Source organism: Rhinolophus sinicus, chromosome 1 (assembly GCF_057876585.1).
Source record: "Rhinolophus sinicus isolate RSI-liver-muscle chromosome 1, RSI-T2T, whole genome shotgun sequence".
NCBI lineage: Eukaryota > Metazoa > Chordata > Mammalia > Chiroptera > Rhinolophidae > Rhinolophus > Rhinolophus sinicus.
The window spans coordinates 62,420,291-62,438,481 of NC_142501.1; the positions used below are offsets into that span (position 1 = coordinate 62,420,291).

The 18,191-nt window shown below is 44.7% G+C and overlaps 1 protein-coding gene across 1 annotated transcript in view; it reads right to left on the bottom strand.

The window, feature by feature from the left end:
* Window positions 1-18,191, bottom strand: part of PPM1H (protein phosphatase, Mg2+/Mn2+ dependent 1H) — a 237,844-nt gene that overhangs the window by 57,666 nt on the left and 161,987 nt on the right. Inside the window, exon 6 of the mRNA XM_019732426.3 lies at window positions 9,773-9,891. Within this exon, the coding sequence (XP_019587985.1) occupies window positions 9,773-9,891 (119 nt within the window). The remainder of the gene's footprint in view (window positions 1-9,772; window positions 9,892-18,191) is intronic.

The window sequence follows — 18,191 nt, forward strand, 5'->3', positions numbered from 1 at the left end:
CTATGCTCTGTCTTGTTTTAGTTACTTACTCACAAATCCCAACAGACCTACTTCCCTCACTCCTGAGATTTTTAAGAATAGATTGACCGGTAAAATGGTAGTGTTCAACAAATCGCCAGAAAGCCAGCTGGGCTGACTGGTCCTCTCGATGATGCTAACACAGCCCTCTCATAAGGTCCCTCCTACGAGAGGACATGCTTTGCCGCTGAGGGGCCAGGTTTCCCAGATCCTTGGAATGGCACAGGAGGGCTGCAGTGGCACCTGAAAAGGTCCAGCAGCTGGGACTCAGAAGCAGAGAGAAAGTCAGTGTACGGACCCAAAACCCCCACAAACAGACGAAAACAAAAGCACCCTACCCAGCAGCATCCAGGGATGGAGGGGCTGGCACAGGATGGCTTCCTAGTCGTATCGACAGTGTCTCTTTTCCTAGAGAAGAGCCCCTCCTGACAAACTGGGGGCCAGACCTGCCAGGTGAAGTGGCCAGCACACCATGGCCTTACTTCAGTCTTCTTCCTTCTCAAAACTGCACCCCCTTCTCTTTGGTTTCTAGCCTGTCATTACCTTGAGAAACAAGCAGCTCAACACCTATTAAGGTTTCTACTCCTGAGACAAGGATCAGATCCTGCTGACCCTTCCACTATGCTTAGTATCTAATGATTATATTATTAGACACATACAGCACTTGTTACATGCCAGGCTTTGCTCAGTGTACTTGACCATACTAACTCATGACATCCTATCATTAGCTACTGTCATTAGCCCCATTCACAAATGGGAAAACTGAGGCAGATAGAGGTGACATGATTTGTCTCAGACATCCGTGGGGCCTGACCCGGCCTGGCTCCACGTCCTTGTTCTTACCTACTGCTCAGCGTCCAGTATGAAGCAGGTGTACAACAAGGATTTGCCAAATATAAAACAATGCCCCCAGGGATCCTTGGCTGAGCAACCCACTGGCTGCTTTAACAGAGATTTCTGCAAGCCCTGGACGTCCTGAAAATGTTTCTGGAACACTTGGAGCTAAGTCAGCACCATACAGGGCCTATACAACCCCAAACAATGATCCCTGGGGAACAGCAGTATATACGCTCTGCTTATGGGTCTACAAATCGGTACAGATACATGCTGTGACTGTCTGAAGGGTCTGAGGCAAACGGAAGGCTTGGGGGTAGTCTGGCCACTTCAGGAATGATAAATTTACACTTATCCTTAAAGCCGAGAAGGGGGGCGGGGGAAATCATCAATAAGGAGTAAGCTGGTTGGGCATCTCTTTTCTTTTCTTTCTCCTCCCTGTGGCCTGACAATGCTTGTCTGTCTTGTTTGCCAGCCATTTGTAAAGACCTCAGAGCTTCCAGTGGCCTCATGGGCAGAGCGGCGGGGAGGAGGGCAGGGTAGCAAGGCGTCATTTATCACTGTCAGGAGATATGCTGCACACAGCAGGGCAGGCTTTCTTCCCTGCTGCTCCTGCAGCTCGAGCTGCAAATCTTGAAAAGCTGCAGAACATGCACATTGCAAATAACCATTCATCATCTGGGCTCTGGGAGCCAGGAAGAGACCCCTCCCCACGTGAGGCTGAGCCGCTCTGACTTCAGCTCCAGGAACTTGGAACCTGGGGACTTTCGGGTGCCTGATGCCTGTCCCAGCCAATTCTCATCCCAGACAATCTACTGAAGTTTTGGGGTTAAAATTCTCTGAAATGGCATCCAAGCCCCTCCTGTCTGCAAAGTCAGATTTCCAAATTGCTTTCAGCAATCAGCGATTGCTGCCAATGTGGTGCATAATCATTAAATTATGAAAATACAAAAATACAAGTTGCTGGGAGGAAATTAATACCAGGCTTAACTAGGGGAAGGCCTGCTTTCTTGCGAAGTAATTATAAAATTCTCTGGTGAGTCTGCGAAGCCTCCCCGTGAGGGCTGTGGCATAACATAAGGTCGGGATTCGCGCTGGGGTGGGACTGAGAAATCCTTCCGGCGCCCAACACCACGAGTCAGAGAGACATCTGCAGGTACATTTCCAAAGATGGGTGAAAAGTGATTAAAAACAAAAATAGGGGAAAGGACAGGTTTGAATTTTCCAATTACTCTGTAAAACTCAAGAGTCACGCTGTTAGAAAATGCAGGCTTTCCAAGTAAGAGTAATAATGCTCAGCTAATTGGACCCACAGGCATGGCCAACATATAAATTCCGGCCCAAAAGAGGGACACTGTCCCTTTAAAAACTGCCTGGGGATCAGTGGAAAAGCTAATGAGGAGTGTCAGTTGGGGCTGCTTTATTAGGTGGTCCTCCTGAGGACAGAGCCCAGGGTTCCTGTAACAGGGCTTCTGTGCTTGATTCAATAAATCAATTTATATTAAATGAGGTGCAGCTCTGGAGTTGGCTTCATAAAGCACTCTGCGGCGTTTCTCAGTCTGCTTCTCCACGTCCCTGTCAGCCTACCTGGCTATGCTGTCAGAGGGCGCTGAAAAGAGCCATGAAGAGTAAGGTAGAAGCTGGATCTACCATGTGTGTTAAGCCCGAGCCGGCAGTGCCGGGCCATGCTTGGCGCGGGACCGTTGGTAAGCAGCCTGAGGCTGTGGGATTGCACCTCTCGCCCAAGCTGGGCTCCAGCCTGCAGATCAAGAATAAAGGTCACCCCAAACAGAATGGGAGTGGTTGGCAAGGAAGTTGCGTTTTAATCCAATCCTCAGGGTCTGAAATACTCTCCAAGAAGTAAAAGCGAAAGCAAGTGGAACAAAAGTGCCCACGGCTGGCACCAGTGTAGGAGGTCGAGGGGACGCAGGGAGAGAGGTGTGCCCTGGCCAGGGCCAGTGAGATGGATCTCCCTTCAGGTTTGCCACTGAGGGACCATTGGGGGAGTTCATCCCTAAACATAAGGACTGATGCTCCTAAGATCTGAAAAGCAGACGGAAGCTCATCCCCGAGCTGACTCAGAATCTAGCAATAGCAGGGCCAGAAGCCATAGAATGTGGTCACACCATTCCACTCTCCCTGGCTGTGCTTTTTTAACTCTTTGCTGTTGGGATGTTTAGTTACAGAGAGCTCCGCGCAGCGTCCTCCCAACTAGACCCACACCTTTATATTATCTCAACTGCATTGTCATCCACCCAGTAGACCTTTTTGTGATGACGGAAAGGTTTTCTATCTGCACTGTCCCATTCTGGCTACTCAGCAACTGAGATGTGGCTAGTGAAACTTGGAAAATGAATTTTAATTGTATTTAACTTGAACTAGTATAAATTGAAAAGGCCACGTGTGGCTAGTGGCCACGGTGCTGGAAAGCACACAGAAAAGACTTTCCTTTGCCTTAATAAACGTAATGAATGCTAAAAGGAGAAAATGGTAGTTGACCCCAGTCTGTTCCCAGTGGAAAAATCCTCTGATTTGCTCATAGTTTTAAGGGAAATACAGGAAGGGAAAATTACCCTGCTGTGTCATCAAGTTAGAATCATACAGAGTTAAGGACTGCAAGAGATAAAAAATCAAAGGTTACCATCTCTGGAATTTTTCTAATGAAAGCTGTCTTTTCCAGAAGTTCTGAAAAGCACAGTAAAAGCCCATCCCCCATCTGACACAGAGGTTGGCAGCAAGGGGCAAAGGAAGCATTTTACAAATAAATGAGAGACCTAGGCTCAGAACATAAGAAAGGCCCCAGAATTTTGGCAGAACAAGGACCAGTACCAAGGAGCCTATCTCCTAAAGCTGTAAGGGCATTACTAAGAAGCCGTGCCATCTCAAGTTACGTTCCCTCCTAGCCCCTGAAATCAGACCATCATAAACATTAGAAAGGCTTTGCTTAAAGAAAGAATTCTGGTGTACTTTACTCATAACCAGGACCATCTGGAAGCAATCTCGCATTCACACGATGGCCTTCTCTTCCTCTTTGGCCCTCGCTCTCTCTCTACAAATCCCATCAGCCCAGGAACAGCTGCCGGAGACTCTGGCCCGACGCCAGGGGTGAAGAAGCTGCAGCCCCCCTCCCATGTGAATGTCCTCCTGGGCCCCCGGCTTGCTCATCACCCCATGTGGCTGGACAAAGAGCACGACGAACACTGATCTTACATGAGAGAGTGAAATCTCCAGCAGGCACAGGAGCAGGGACCTGGTGCCACAAAGCCAGCTGTGAGAAATTGTTGTTTCAACTCGGTAACATAGAGGCTTGCCAGCAAATTATGGCCTGAGCCGGCTCAGAGGGCTGCAGGTCAGAACAGAGAGCTCACGGTGCCAGCTATTGCATCATGCAATCGCAGCCAGACACAAAGGGCTTGGGGGGCGGGGGGCACAGGCTTGCACTGAGTGCAAGGCTGGGATTCTGGCACCAGGACCAATGACACCAGGCACAGAAGGTGAGAGCTGGGCCACATCAGGGACCAACTCAGCGGTGGGGGTGCTGTGAAGAAAACGCCTTTGTAAATCAAACCACTGGGCAAACTCTCTGAGGAGAGGGAGAAAGGGAGGTGGAGGAGACAGAGAAGAGACTGATTTCATTATGGAGGTCCTGGTGACAGTAACCTTTTGTCCTCTATACAATCTGGGCCTGCCAAGCTGCTCCACAGTCTCTGAGAAAGCACAAGGGTGGGAGAGAAAGGATCCCCGCCAGGAGGCAACAGACTCATCCTTAATTATGAGACAAGGCTTCCCAGAGCTGACATCCTCTCCCACACCCTCCCTGCTGCAGACACACCACAGAATGTTGGCATGATGCTTCTCTAATGAGAGCAGGCAATTTTCCTAAGCACAGGAGATCTGGTTCTTTGGGGATCTTCCCCACCATCAGCACCCCAAAATCACACACAGGCTCTTAGCATCATGGTTCCATTTGGCCAATGGTCTACAGGTTCAGAGTGAGAACTAGAAAAGCTACTGCCTCAGCAGCTCCCAAAGTGCTTCGTTCCATCCTCTTGAACCCTAAAGGACTGTCAAGGAGACACCACTCCTGGTGGATAGAGGTCCCTTGCTTAAATTTACCTCGTAGCGCAAAACTGAATAATGATGTCTCATCTTACACTGAAGAAAAGTTAACTGGTGCACTGTATCAGAAAGAGCGTGGGGCTAAGAGTCAGAAGCCTGGTTCTAGTCCTTATCCTGACACTTTTGCATTGGTGGAAGCTGAGCAAACCACCTACTCCCTCTGAGCCTCAGTTTGCTCAACTGCAAAATGGGAACAACAAGTAGGAGCCATTCAGCATTTAGCAATTTAGCAAAGTAGTAAACAGTGTATACCCTAACGTGAGGCTGTCTGGGTTCACGTCCTAGCTTCTCCTGCTAGTTGTGTAATCATAAGCAACGTAGCCTCTGTGCCTCAGTTTCCTCCTCTGTAAAAGGTATCTAGCTCATGGGTTGTTAAATATAAGGAATCATGCAAAGCTTTCCTCACAGTACCTGGCCCTTAGCTTTCCCAATAACTGTCAGCTAGCCCCATGACTATCGTCATTAGCAAAGGACAAAGGAGGACATAAAAATTTCCACAACTACTAGCAATTTACTACAAGGATTAGACAGACAGCATTGTAACAGGTGAACCCTTTACTTGTTAGAAAGATTTCAGAGAAACAAGTTCACAGGCCAAGGCGAATCCTAAACAAAGAAACATAGATAGAAAGACTATGTGAAGGTTTATTTGTCTCCTTGAGCATCATACGTTCCAAGTAAATACTCATCCGTTCCCCTTAAACTAATTCCAACAACCTGGTAGTACGTACAGCTGACCCTTGAACAACGCAGGGGTTAAGGGTACTAACCCCAAGCAGTTGAAAATCTGCATATAAATTTTAATTCTCCAAAAACTTAACTACAGTTGTCCCTCGACATCCTGAGGGGATTGGTCATAGCAGCCCCGCAGATACCAAAATCTGTGGATACTCAAGTCCCCCACATAAAATGCCATAGAACAAGGCACACAGTCAGCCCACTGTATCCTCAGACTCCCAACTACAGATTGAAAATACTGTTTTTAATCCACAATTAGTTGAATCGTGGATGCAAAACACAGGGATAAGGAGGGCTGACTGCACGAGGTCTGACGATTAAGTTCGCGAACTCATCCTAGAAAAAGCGCTACATACCTCATTGCTGAATATCACTACGGTCACCTCCAACGTACTCCCCTTGGGAAGCTATGCACCGATGCCAGCACCCAGTCCACCCTTCAAAGCAATTTTGGGACTCTTTTTCTAGAACGGCCATCAGAGCTGTCATCGTATTACCCTTGATGTCCTGCATGTCATCAAAATGTCTTCCTTTCAATATTTCCTTTATCTTCGGGTAAATAAAGAATTCATTGGGGCCCAGATCAGGTGAATAGGGAGGGTGTTCCAATACAGTTATTTGTTTACTGGCTAAAAACTCCCTCACAGTCAGAGCTGTGTGAGCTGGTGCATTGTCGTGATGCAAGAGCCATGAATTGTTGGTGAAAAGTTCAGGTAGTTTAACTTTTTCATGCACTTCCAAATAGTATTAACTATTTGTCCAGGTGGTACAAATTCATAATGAAACATCCCTTTGATATCAAAAAAAGGTTAGCAACATTGTTGCAACAAGTTTGTGAACTTAATTGTCAGACCTTGTATATTTATTGAAAAGAATATCTGCATAAATGGACGTGCACAGTTCCATCCGGTGTTGTTGTTCAAAGGTCAAGTCTAATTTAAGGCTTTTGGAAGAGAGGCCAACGGCCCTCATATCCCTTTGCAAGGAATTGCCAGCCTTTCCCTTTCTATAGCCAACTCAAAATGGCAGCAAATTGCGGTCCGATGTTTTTTAAGTCCCAAATAACTGCTAGATCTGAGGTTACAATGTTAGAGGTTAAAAACAGTTTTAAAAATAATTCATTAAAGTTGGGGGGTGGGGGTGGAGTTTATATAGGCAGCGGTCTATGTGGGTTTTAAATTTCCCATCTTCTTCCAACAATGACGTAAAGAGCTCTCCTTTTCCTTAAGTATCATTTTCAAATCAAAAGTAAGAACAGGTTAGGAAACACGCAAAGGTGTACATAACTCTCTGCTCATGCCACGCTGGGAGCCAACAGCCACATAGGGAACTACACTGAAACAAATCAGCAAATCAATGTCTGATGGAAGCCATTCTCGGTCTAGGTTCCTCAATTATTCAGTGTAGAGTTTCATATTAATACATTAAATACAGCCATTATGGACTGCTTATTTACTTAGGACCATGCTAGCGTGCACGTGTATATGTAAAAAAGAGCAAAAGAGAGTAACTGGATGCATATAAAGTTGGCTGTAATCTAGTCCCCAAGCTTTTACCGTTTTATAAAAATTACAAAATGGAGGTCAGCTTTAGTCATTTGTTTACCAAGTTTGTTGTGACTGCTTAGATCTCATTTGCCTTTCTGGCACAGAACGGACATCCAGCTTTGCATCAAGTTCCACATGTCTCATATGCAAGCTCCTCATTCCCATCAACCATCCACAATGTCAACTTGTCCCCCTCAGCTTCTGTCAATAATGCCAATTTCTTCCTTCCACCCAATAAGTAATTGTTGCCCGTCTACTATGTGTCAGACACAGGATGACGCATGGGGCTTCCCCTTGAGGGGTTTATCGACTAGTTGAAGAGATATACTCAAACAGATAACTGGAGTAATTAATGATTTATCCCTTGACCTAAATCATCTAGTTTCTTGTTCATTTCCTTCCCTTGTCTGTTTTCTACTTCCATCCCTCTATTTGGCCCCAGAGACCTCACTTAGAATATTTCTATGATTTCTTTTTTTCTGGTTACTTGAATCTGCTTTCTCTCATAGTCAGTCTCCTTCAAACTCCTCTTAGACCTACCTTCCTAAAATATTGCCTTCATCACTCATTCTCTTTCTCAGAAACATACAAAAGTAACCTACAGCCTCCCACAGTAAATCTGAATTTCTCTGCCTGGCTTCTCTTATCCTTGGTTATGTTCCCTCAATACCAACTCAGTCTGATTTCCCAGATGCTTTTCACTTCTGTGTTGACAATCGCATGGCTCTTGACCTGAGATGCCTTTCCTTTCACTGTTTCAAATTCTGCAAAATCCAGACCATGGTAGGTTTTCTACCATGCTTTTCCAAACTAGAAGAGCCCTCACCTTCAACTTTTTCTGTAAGAAGTACTGATTTTGCTAATTGAATAAAAATGAATTTGCAAAGAAAACCAGGTCAGTTTAGGGTAATGACTCTAAGGCATCCAAACTCCAGGAGTCATAGCTGCAAGTATGGTGAACCCTTTCTGATAAACTCTTATTTTGGAACAGGGGTAAATAGTTTAGGCTTTGTGGGTCACTTAGTCTCTGATGCAACTACTCAAATGCCTGTTACTGTGTAAAGACAGCGAAAGATCAAATGTACACAAACAAATGTGGCCATAGTTAAAAAAAAAAATTATTTATAGAAAGGGGCTGTGGGTGGAATTTGGCTTTTGAGCCATAGTTTGCTGACCCTGTTCTAGAAGAAGAAGAAGAGTGGATACTGGTGAGGATTTTTTCTTTTGGATGGCAAAGGACAGCCAGAAGTGCATTTGATCAACACCTTTTCTTCCCTGGATAGCTCTACTGTTACTTTAAGACCGTACATTAGGAGAGTTCTAGCCTATAAGTCATCACCATGGGAATTTGGGCTGTGACCGTTTGTTATAGCTATTTTGGTCAATGAAGGAGAGATGACAGCATCTACTTATTTGCTTGGGTTGGAGATATGGCGAGGAAAGAGGCCACTGTCTCATTCTCCTGCTATCCTCCAGACTGATAAGAGGCTCAGTGGTCAGGATCACAGGACCTAAGGGCAAATGTCTACTCTCATGTCTACGTGCCAGGTACTGCTCTCTCATTTAATCCTCCTGCCAACCCTATTACATGTAAGTACTTTATCATCACACCTATTTTTTTCAGATGGAAGAAATAGATGAGGTCTTAGTCAACATTAGCTACCAATATACTACAGAAATGGTCGTGGTGCTTAGATACTGTATTTCCCCGAAAATAAGACCTAGCCGGACAATCAGCTCTAATGCGTCTTTTGGAGCAAAATTTAATATAAGACCCGGTCTTATATAATATAATTATTATATTATTATAATATAATATAATTATTATATTATTATAATATAATATAATTATTATATTATTGTAATATAATATAATACTGGGTCTTATATTAATTTTTGCTCCAAAAGACGCAGTAGAGCTGATTGTCTGGCTAGGTTTTATTTTCGAGGAAACAGGGTAGGTGTGTTTGGGGACTAAAACAGGCCGGCCAAGATTCTTAATTTCAATTTGAATGTAATAAAATAATGAGGACAGCTCATTACCTAAAGTCCTTACAACGACTCTTCAAAGAGTATATATGTTTTTTCACTTCATCCATGGAAATGTGGGCTCATAGGGGAGAAGTAGTTTATGCAACTTTGCCCATGTAGAAAGGTCAGAGTTGGGGTTCAAATCCAAGCCAGTCTGGCCCAGTAAACCTCGGGCCCATTCCTTTGAGCCCCTGACCTAAAAACCAAGTTTAATGTGTTTTGAAAGCCTCCAAATGCCTGCTCTGTGTGAAGTGAGGAATTACGTCAGCACTGTGACCCCAAGGAGGACCTCAGAGACGCAGAGAACTGTGATTTGAGAACGGTGCCCAGGCGCAAACAGCAGAGGTGGTGCTGCCCCTCTCCCCTCACCACTCCCAAGTCTCTGACTGCACTTCCTGCTTCAAACTGCATAAGTCGCTTGTTACAGCAGTGACGCGTCCTTCACACACACGGTGGTCATGCTGAGGCGGAAGGAGTGTTCTTACCAGCCTGTCATATTAAAGTCCCTGTAGAGCATCTTCTTTCCAAGTTCCTTCCTCTGCACTCTCCTTGGAAACTCCAAATGTGTAAACTCATTTCCCAGCAAGTGAGGCTGCATGAATGCCTAATAGCAACAAGAAAAAGAAAAGAAAAGAAACACCACAAGGAGATTTAAAAGAAATAAATAAGACTTGAGGATGTTTTGCAAATCGACACAAGCCGTATTTCAAAAACAAGAAAATTGGTCTCATATTTTAAGGGAAATAGATTTAAGAATCTCAATAAAAATAGAATTTTAGCAAATAAAAATCACCAACTTAACTTATAAAGGGATGTAACCTTTTCATTGGATACGATAAATTGTAATCAGAGACATGTATCCCCAAAGTCATCAGGAAAAGAGACTGAGTGTCTCCCAACGTTCACTTTTTAATTCAAATCCAAGATGTTTCACTTTCCTCAATGGCATGTTGACGAGGCAAGACAGGTCACCCTGACTCTCTACATCGGCTTTCTCTGTTCTCTTGCTCAGAGTCCTAGTAACCATGGCCTTGCCTTTGAAACCTGCATGTGAGTCTTCACATCAACACAATGGCCTCAGAGAGCGGACTGGGGTGGATACACCAGACAGGAACTTTCTGTTGGACGCCCTCCATTTTGCTCTGCAGTAATTTGATCATGTAATTGGACGACGATTCCAGAACAGATGGCGTCTTCCCCTCCCCCAAATCCCTGTTCACACTACAAAAAAGTCTTGAGCAAACAGCCACTTAGGGAATTGCTTTGAAACAACAAACAGTCTCATTGTCACGTTCAAAATTCAGCTCCAGCTCACCAAGAGATGAAATGCTCAAGTGTTAACCTCCCTGCTCAGAGGCCACACACCGTAAGCAAGCCTGCCCTGGAGCTTCCCGTACCACACCGTCCGCCTGTTAATAGAGCGTGGTGGAATGGGTCTTCTCTCTCTCGCTCTCTCTCTCTGGCACAGAAAAGACTGGGCAGAGTAAATCATGGCCTGACACTGTAGGAAAGCAAGGGATCCCTGCCACAGGACAGATGGCCATGTCCTCAGTCTCCTGGAAATAGGCGTCTCCCACAGCCTCTGTCCCAGGAACTGACACCGGCAGATCTCCTGCCGATTCTCATGGTGGTTCAGGGTATTAGTTGGAAATTAGTCATCAGAAGCTAAGTGTATCAGGAATGAAAGGAAGCAAGCTGCTCTGTCACCAGGCTGGTCGGATGTGGCCAGATAATGGAACTCTGAGCCCGTGCTTCTGAGCAGGCGTGGGGACAGGGCAGGACTGCGGGTGAGGAGGGGAAGTGTTCCTTACTGTTTGCGGGAGCCCCAGCACGGTCCAGGACTGATGGGAATTCTGGATCATCTCTGAGGGGCTCTGAAGCCTCAGCTGGGGATGAGGCTTGGCTGCGGATGTGGATCAGGACACGTAAACACTGGGTTTTAAAGAGAGGTTCTCCAGGAAAGAAGGAACTGATATTTCATAGGGCAAGTCAATGCTACGGGTTTCGGGTGAGACGAACTTGGGTTTGAATCCAAGTGTATAATTTATAAGCTGTGTGATTTTAGTGGGTTAATTTCTTAGGCCTAGTTTCTTTATCTGTACAATGAGATTAACTATATATTTATCTCACACTGTTTTAACAATGATGTCTATACTGCACTTCCCATGGTTGACTCTGTCGATAGAAGAAAATAATTACATTCATCGAATGATTACTGAGTCCTATGCCAAGTACTTTGTGAGTCCTCATTTCACCCTCCCAACAACCTTATGGGCAGGACTGGCTACATAATTTGTGGGGCCCAGTGCAAAATGGAAATATGGAGCCTCTCTTCAAAATTAAGAATTTCAAGACAGTGACAGCAGAGCATTAAGTCCAGCCCAGGGCCCTGTGTGACCATACAAGTCCCAAAGCCATCTGTGCTTACAGGGTAGATACTATTATTTCTTCTTTATTTCGGTCCACCCATGAAAACTAAGGAACAGAGGCATAAAAAAAAAAAAAAATCAATGAATAGCAGCATCTATTATATACCCTTTATCATCTCTCAGAACTTGGGGACTGTATTAGAAGGAGTTTTTGTGTCACCCTGCCTCACCTCCCAAGCTGGATGAACACTGATTTAGGGGTTACTATGTACCAAATGATATGCCTTATGTTAGAGCTCCAACAATCCTACAAAGCATGTGGCATAGACTCAGTTTACAAATGAGGAAACTAAAGGCCTAGAGAGGGTAAGGCATCTAGCCCAAGGTTATCAGCCAGGACTGGGTGGCTCTAGAGCCCACGTTTAATGTCATGCCCACACTCCCATCCTAACCCTTATGTTAGCCCTTAACCTACCCATACACACATTTACAAACAACGGCAGTAATGGGGCAACGAAAGACCTCTGATCTTGTCGCACCCAGACCACACAGAGTCTAAAGGACAAATAGGTCCCCATGAGGGTCCAGCTTAAGAATAGTACAGATATGCATACAGCTTGGCCACAGAGATGTTCCTGATGTTATTTATAATAAGTAACGAGAAGAAATCATTTAATAATACGAGTGATTAAAAAAACTAGCATAAATCCATACAAAAGAATTCAATGCTGCCATTTACAATGATGCTATAGAGCACATATAATGACATGGAAAGAGTGGATATGTTCGTAAAAAGCAGGTTATCAAACAATGTGTATGAGAGCGTGAGCTTATGTGAACTGTGTCATATACAGACAGATCTCTGTATTAGACACAGATGTACACCGTTGGCCCTCCGTATCTGAGTTTTACCTCAGCAGATGCAGAAGGCCAACTGTATGCAGTGTTTTATACCATTTCATATAAGGGCATTGAGCGCCCTTGGATTTGGTCCTGGAACAAATCCCGCCTGAATCCTGAGTGATGACTAGATATAAATGAGCATGTGTGTGTGTAAATATAGATACACAACACACAAATATTATTAACAAACCAGCTGGTATCCAAAGGCCATTCCTAAGTACATTTCTTCACCAACCCAAGTGACTAAAAGGCATAAATGTGCAGAGTTCCAGGTGCTTTGCCTCCTAACAGGCACGTAAGTGGGTCCTCTGATGATGCCTTACCCAGGTACCCCCTTTGCCAGGACACAATTACCCGGGCACTTGTATCAGAAGCTCTGCCGAGGCGGGTGTCTGCAGGGTGGCCGGGAACTCCTCTGCAGGGCAGTCTCACCTCTCCCTTTGAGGACAGGCAGGCTCAAAGGGCCCTTAAATACTGTGACATCTGTAGCCCCTTCCCATGCAGAGCCTCTCAGGGACTCAAACTGCTTGCTTCTCCCATCGTAACAGGAGGCTACTATACTTCATCAGTTCTAAGATGCCCTGTATTAGCTGCTCCATTATTTGATGACTTCTAAGAAAGGGAAATAAAAACTGCCAATTAAATATGCACAATGCTTTCTTACCACTTCAGATTTTTATTTTATGCTTTTTGAAAGAGCACTTTCAGACTCATGCCAATTTTTACTCTCTAGTGTGTGTGTTTAAAAAGGAATATAGAACTGAAGGATATTGGCTATGCTTTTCCAAAACTTTTTCACCTTTGGAAGCCAATAGCTCTCATCGTTCATTCATTTCAACTCTAAATCATTCGTGGTCATGATTCTCCACACAATAGTGGCCTGAGTTCCATGGTAGCATCTGTGATGCAGCATTTCTTAATTAATCCACAAAAGAGTGGAAAGCCAGGGGTACGAAGTTCTTAAGTGAGCTTTGCCATGATTTAGAGCCCGCTTACTCCTGACTCCCACTTGCAGACTGTGGCAGAACAAGCCCGATTTACACCTCCCCCCCATGTCCCTCCACACAACTAGTTGGCTCCAATGAAGCCGAAAGAGTGTCTCATTTTTGTCTGCAGTGCTTTCTTTCAAGCTGATGGATGCCCATCCCACAAGTTTGTGCTGCTCTTTTGATGTCTGTACACGCCCAGGAGATGATATCCACATCATGCCTGCCACCTGGCTGACAGCAGCAATCAGATGTACAATATCCCAACCTCATATATGTCAGAAGATGAAAAAAAGCATCTTAGCTCTGAGGAAATACTGTAATATTCATCCCCCACTGGTACTGATGTCACCTCCTTAGATTTTTCTATTTTCCTTCCTTTCTTGCTAATTGCCACAGCACATTTCACATGTTGCATGCATACATTTTTCTGTCACAGTCATGCCCGCCACAGAATTTATGTGTAGTCCATGTGTGCCTATGACATATTTTTATTCTTTTTTAAAACCACCATCCATATCCTAATTGCAAGCCTCCTAACCAACACTTTCCATACTCATGACTGTTGCATTTGTCAGACTTGATGGAATTACTGGTGTTAAAGAAAAAAAACAACTCAAGAACAAAGTACAAGTGGAGCAAACAGGTGGTTGGTTAATAAAAAATGAGATGCAAAAATATAATGGGATACATAGCAGTTGGTTTTCAGAGAAAAGTGCACTTCTGCTCATTAGTGTGTCTTTTTGTGCAATACTTCAAAAAGTTTGCATATATGGTCTTAGTCAACTCGGGCTGTTATATCAAAATACCATAGACTGGAGGGTTTAAACAACAAAAATTTATTTCTCACAGCTCTGGAGGCTGGTCTACGATCAAGGTGCCAGTAGATTGGCTGCCTGGTGAGGGCTGGCTGGTGATTGGCTGCCTGGTGAGGGCTGGCTGGTGATTGGCTGCCTGGTGAGGGCTGGCTGGTGATTGGCTGCCTGGTGAGGGCTGGCTGGTGATTGGCTGCCTGGTGAGGGCTGGCTGGTGATTGGCTGTCTGGTGAGGGCTGGGGCCGGCTTGTGGAAAGGAGCCTTCTCACTGCATCCTCACCTGTCCATCCTCATGGAGAGATAAATCAAGCTCTCTGGTGTCTCTTCTTATCTGCACACTAATCCTATCAGATCAGGGTCCCACTCTCATGACCTCATTTTATCTTAATTACTTCTGTAAAGGCCCTATGTCCAAATTCAGCACATTTGGGTTGGGGCTTCAACTTATATATGTACACACTCTCAAATTCACCAAAACATTATAAAATGCTACGACAATTTTCTTTTTAACTTACCCATATTCATGAACATTTCTTCCACTGAATATGGATTACTTGTGTTTAAAAAAAACCCTAAAAATTATATTTTGAGAACCCAGTTTTTAAACTGGGTTTCAGAAAACTGTTGCAAGAAGCTTCACTGCCCCTTCTTATTCCAGTCATTTGAGGGAACGCTAAAGTCACTGGGAAGGGCCAACCAGGGCAGGGGCCAGGCTCCAGGGTAGGGGACAACGAAGCCCACTGTGTCCCAACAGGCAATCACAGAGACATTTTGTTCTCAGAAGCAGAGTTGCCCAACTACTTGGGAACTCAGAAACTTCTTCTCAGAGCCTGCCCAGCATGCAAGGGATGTAACTAGTTAGCGTAAATGACTTCATTTATGCTGGCCTGCCCCATGGGAAGCATTGCACAGGTCAGCATTCTGGAATCCTGAACATCAAAGGTGACTTTACGTCTAATTCAATGCAAGCAACACACCCAAAGTTTCAAGTCTGTAAAACGTGGGAGTAGGAATTTGTTAGGTTCCTTTCAGCCACAAACCCAATGATTTCCTGAGTCCAAACTTGTAAGATTCATGGACAATTTGGGCACATTCTACTCCACTGCTCAGACCTGGGCAGCTTCTAAATATATACACATGACTACCACCCCTTCCCAAAGCACATTTCCTAGGGAGGCTGGCCAATTAAAAATGTGGACTTTGGCAGGATGGAAAACCAAGAAGGGAGCAAGCACACATTATGATCCCAGATCCACCTGCAAAATAAAAATTCTGGACACTCCTAAACATTCCTTATTTATTCAATAGGCTAGACATATTTTATATTTTTCTCTTTGATGATGCTATTTGGATATATGCACGTTAGAAACATCTGCATGGTGCTGCAATACCAGCTACACATAAATATGTCCATTATTTTTAAAACCTTACCCACACTCTAGTGTTTGGCATATTAACACCGTAAGGTACTAAGTAAGTGTTTGCTGAAACAATGAATCCAGAACATCCTAACCTGCTTTACACAATTGCTTTCAGCGATTGTTTCAACGTTACAAAATAATACAACATAGCTTTCAATCTTTCAAAAAAGTTAAAACTAAGGTTAAAAGAAAGTTAAAAACAATCTTGAACACAGTTACCATATTTTATATTTAGTTAACTTTTTATAATGCGATACATCCCTATAAAACCACATGTGTGTGGTTTTACCATTTAAAATCCCATCATATTTCACAATCCTAAGAATATCTAAATAATGTTATGTCTCTTCTCTACTTAATAAGCATGCCAACTAGAAACTTAGAAACATTATTTTGTACTAAAATCTAATTTAAAGTGTGCTGGCCTGCCCCAGGCTAAAAAAAAAAATGGACTACTTTTTGTACCGCCATTTTTATCCTAAATTTTGAGGCTTTCCCTCAAGGAAACATAATAGAATGCTCCTAACTGAGGGGAGAGGGTTGGAGGTACTCCTGTCGTTAGTGTGTATGCCATAAATAGCATGGGGGGGGCAAAACCAAAGGCAAGTCACCAAGCAATTTAAGGACCCTGGAGAGCACAGCTTTGCTAAAAAGAGGGGTGGACATAACTTTATCACTTAGTATCTAGGCAACTAATGAAAACAAACTTCTAGACATGGTTCTGTCTGGCCAGGGACAAGAAGAAGAGACATCTTTTCTAGGCAAAGGAGGCTGGAGTAACCCGCTGTGCCAAGAAGTGGCAGGACAGCAGGGATGGGGAAAGAGGATCGGACGTCTCCTTCTGACTACTCTCCTCTCTAGTCCTGGGCAGAAAACAGCTTCAAGGGAAGGGTAGGGAGGTGAGCACCACACTGGGAAGAAACACAACCATCCCATCCCAGTGAGAGTCTCTGAGTCACAGAGGGGTTGAGCTATAGCAGGAGGAAACAAGACTGAAGAGGAAGCCTCTCACAAGAGCAGAGTGGGTGAGTACCCTGAATCCAGGTCTGTCTCACTCCAAAGCACATGGACCTGAGCTCCACCCTCCTGGACTGGGGAAGAGCTATGAGCACCTGGCAAGGCAGGGAGAAAAAGGGAGTGGAAACAGGACCCTGGATCCCAGAGAGCGATATGTATGTAAAGGTCATGGGAGGAGACTGAGCAGCAGGATCCCTGCAGACACTGAACCGGTGGGTCCTGAGGTTACTCAAAATTGCCTGCTGGGGAACATAAAATGCTTCCTTCTTTTAATAAAATTTCCTTCTGCTGCCTTGTGGTCAGTTTGCCACAGAGTGGTGTCAGCCAATGAGGAGACTGTCCCAGGTTTCCAGGTATGCAGCCAAAGGAATTCATGCAACTAACACATGAGCTCCTGTGTGTGCTAGGTGCCAGGGGCTAGGAATTCAAAGAATGAAAAAAGAGGCCCTTCTGCTCAGAGCTCACACACTAGTAAAGAAGGCTTGTAAGTGGAAATTGTGATATTCCCAGGGATAAGGGACAAAGAGTGGAGCTCTCAGAGAGAATCTTGGGGTCAGAGAGAATCTTAACAGCTGGTCAGGCAAGGACTCTGGGGAGAGTGCAGCAAGAGCAGAGGCAGATGCACGCAGGCGCTCTGGGAGCTGCTCGTAGGAGAGAAGAGTGTGGAGCAGAGAGGTGGCTTCCTGGGGAACCTCTCCCACCACTTCACCTGGGGCTCCTGCAGGGCACCAAGGAGGGCCCCTCCTACAAAGGGCAATACACAGTTAAATAAAATAAGTACTTTGCATAAAAAAAACCTCACTTTTCAACACAGTATAATATGCATATAGCAAAGTGCTCATATCATACACATGCGGGTCAATGAATTCTCACAAATTGAACATACCCATGTAACTGGCATCCAGGTCAAGAAACAGAACGTTGCCCGCACCCTGGGGTCAGGATCCCAGGATCCTAAGGACCCCAATCACTGCTGGTCTCTCCAAGGGAAGCACTACCCCAACTTGCAGATTGGTTTTGTCCGTCTCTATACTTCCCATGGAATCCTGCAGGCTGCCCCCTTTGCTGGATGTTTAGCCTATGAGATTCATCCATGTTGTTGTGTGGAGTTACAACTTGTTCATCCTCAGTGTTACACAGCATTCCATCCTGTGACTCTGCCACATTTACTTATCCATACGACTCTCGGTGGGCATTTGGATAATTTCCAGTTTGGGCTATTACAAACAGTACTGCTATACACATCCTAGTCTCTGGCTGGGTGTTTATACATACTCCAGTTAGAGACACACCTCGGAGTGGACCTGCTGGGCCACGGGATGCTACATTTCAGGAGTGACTGCCAAACCCCTTTTCAAAGTAGTTGTTCTAATTTCCATTCCCATCAGCAGAA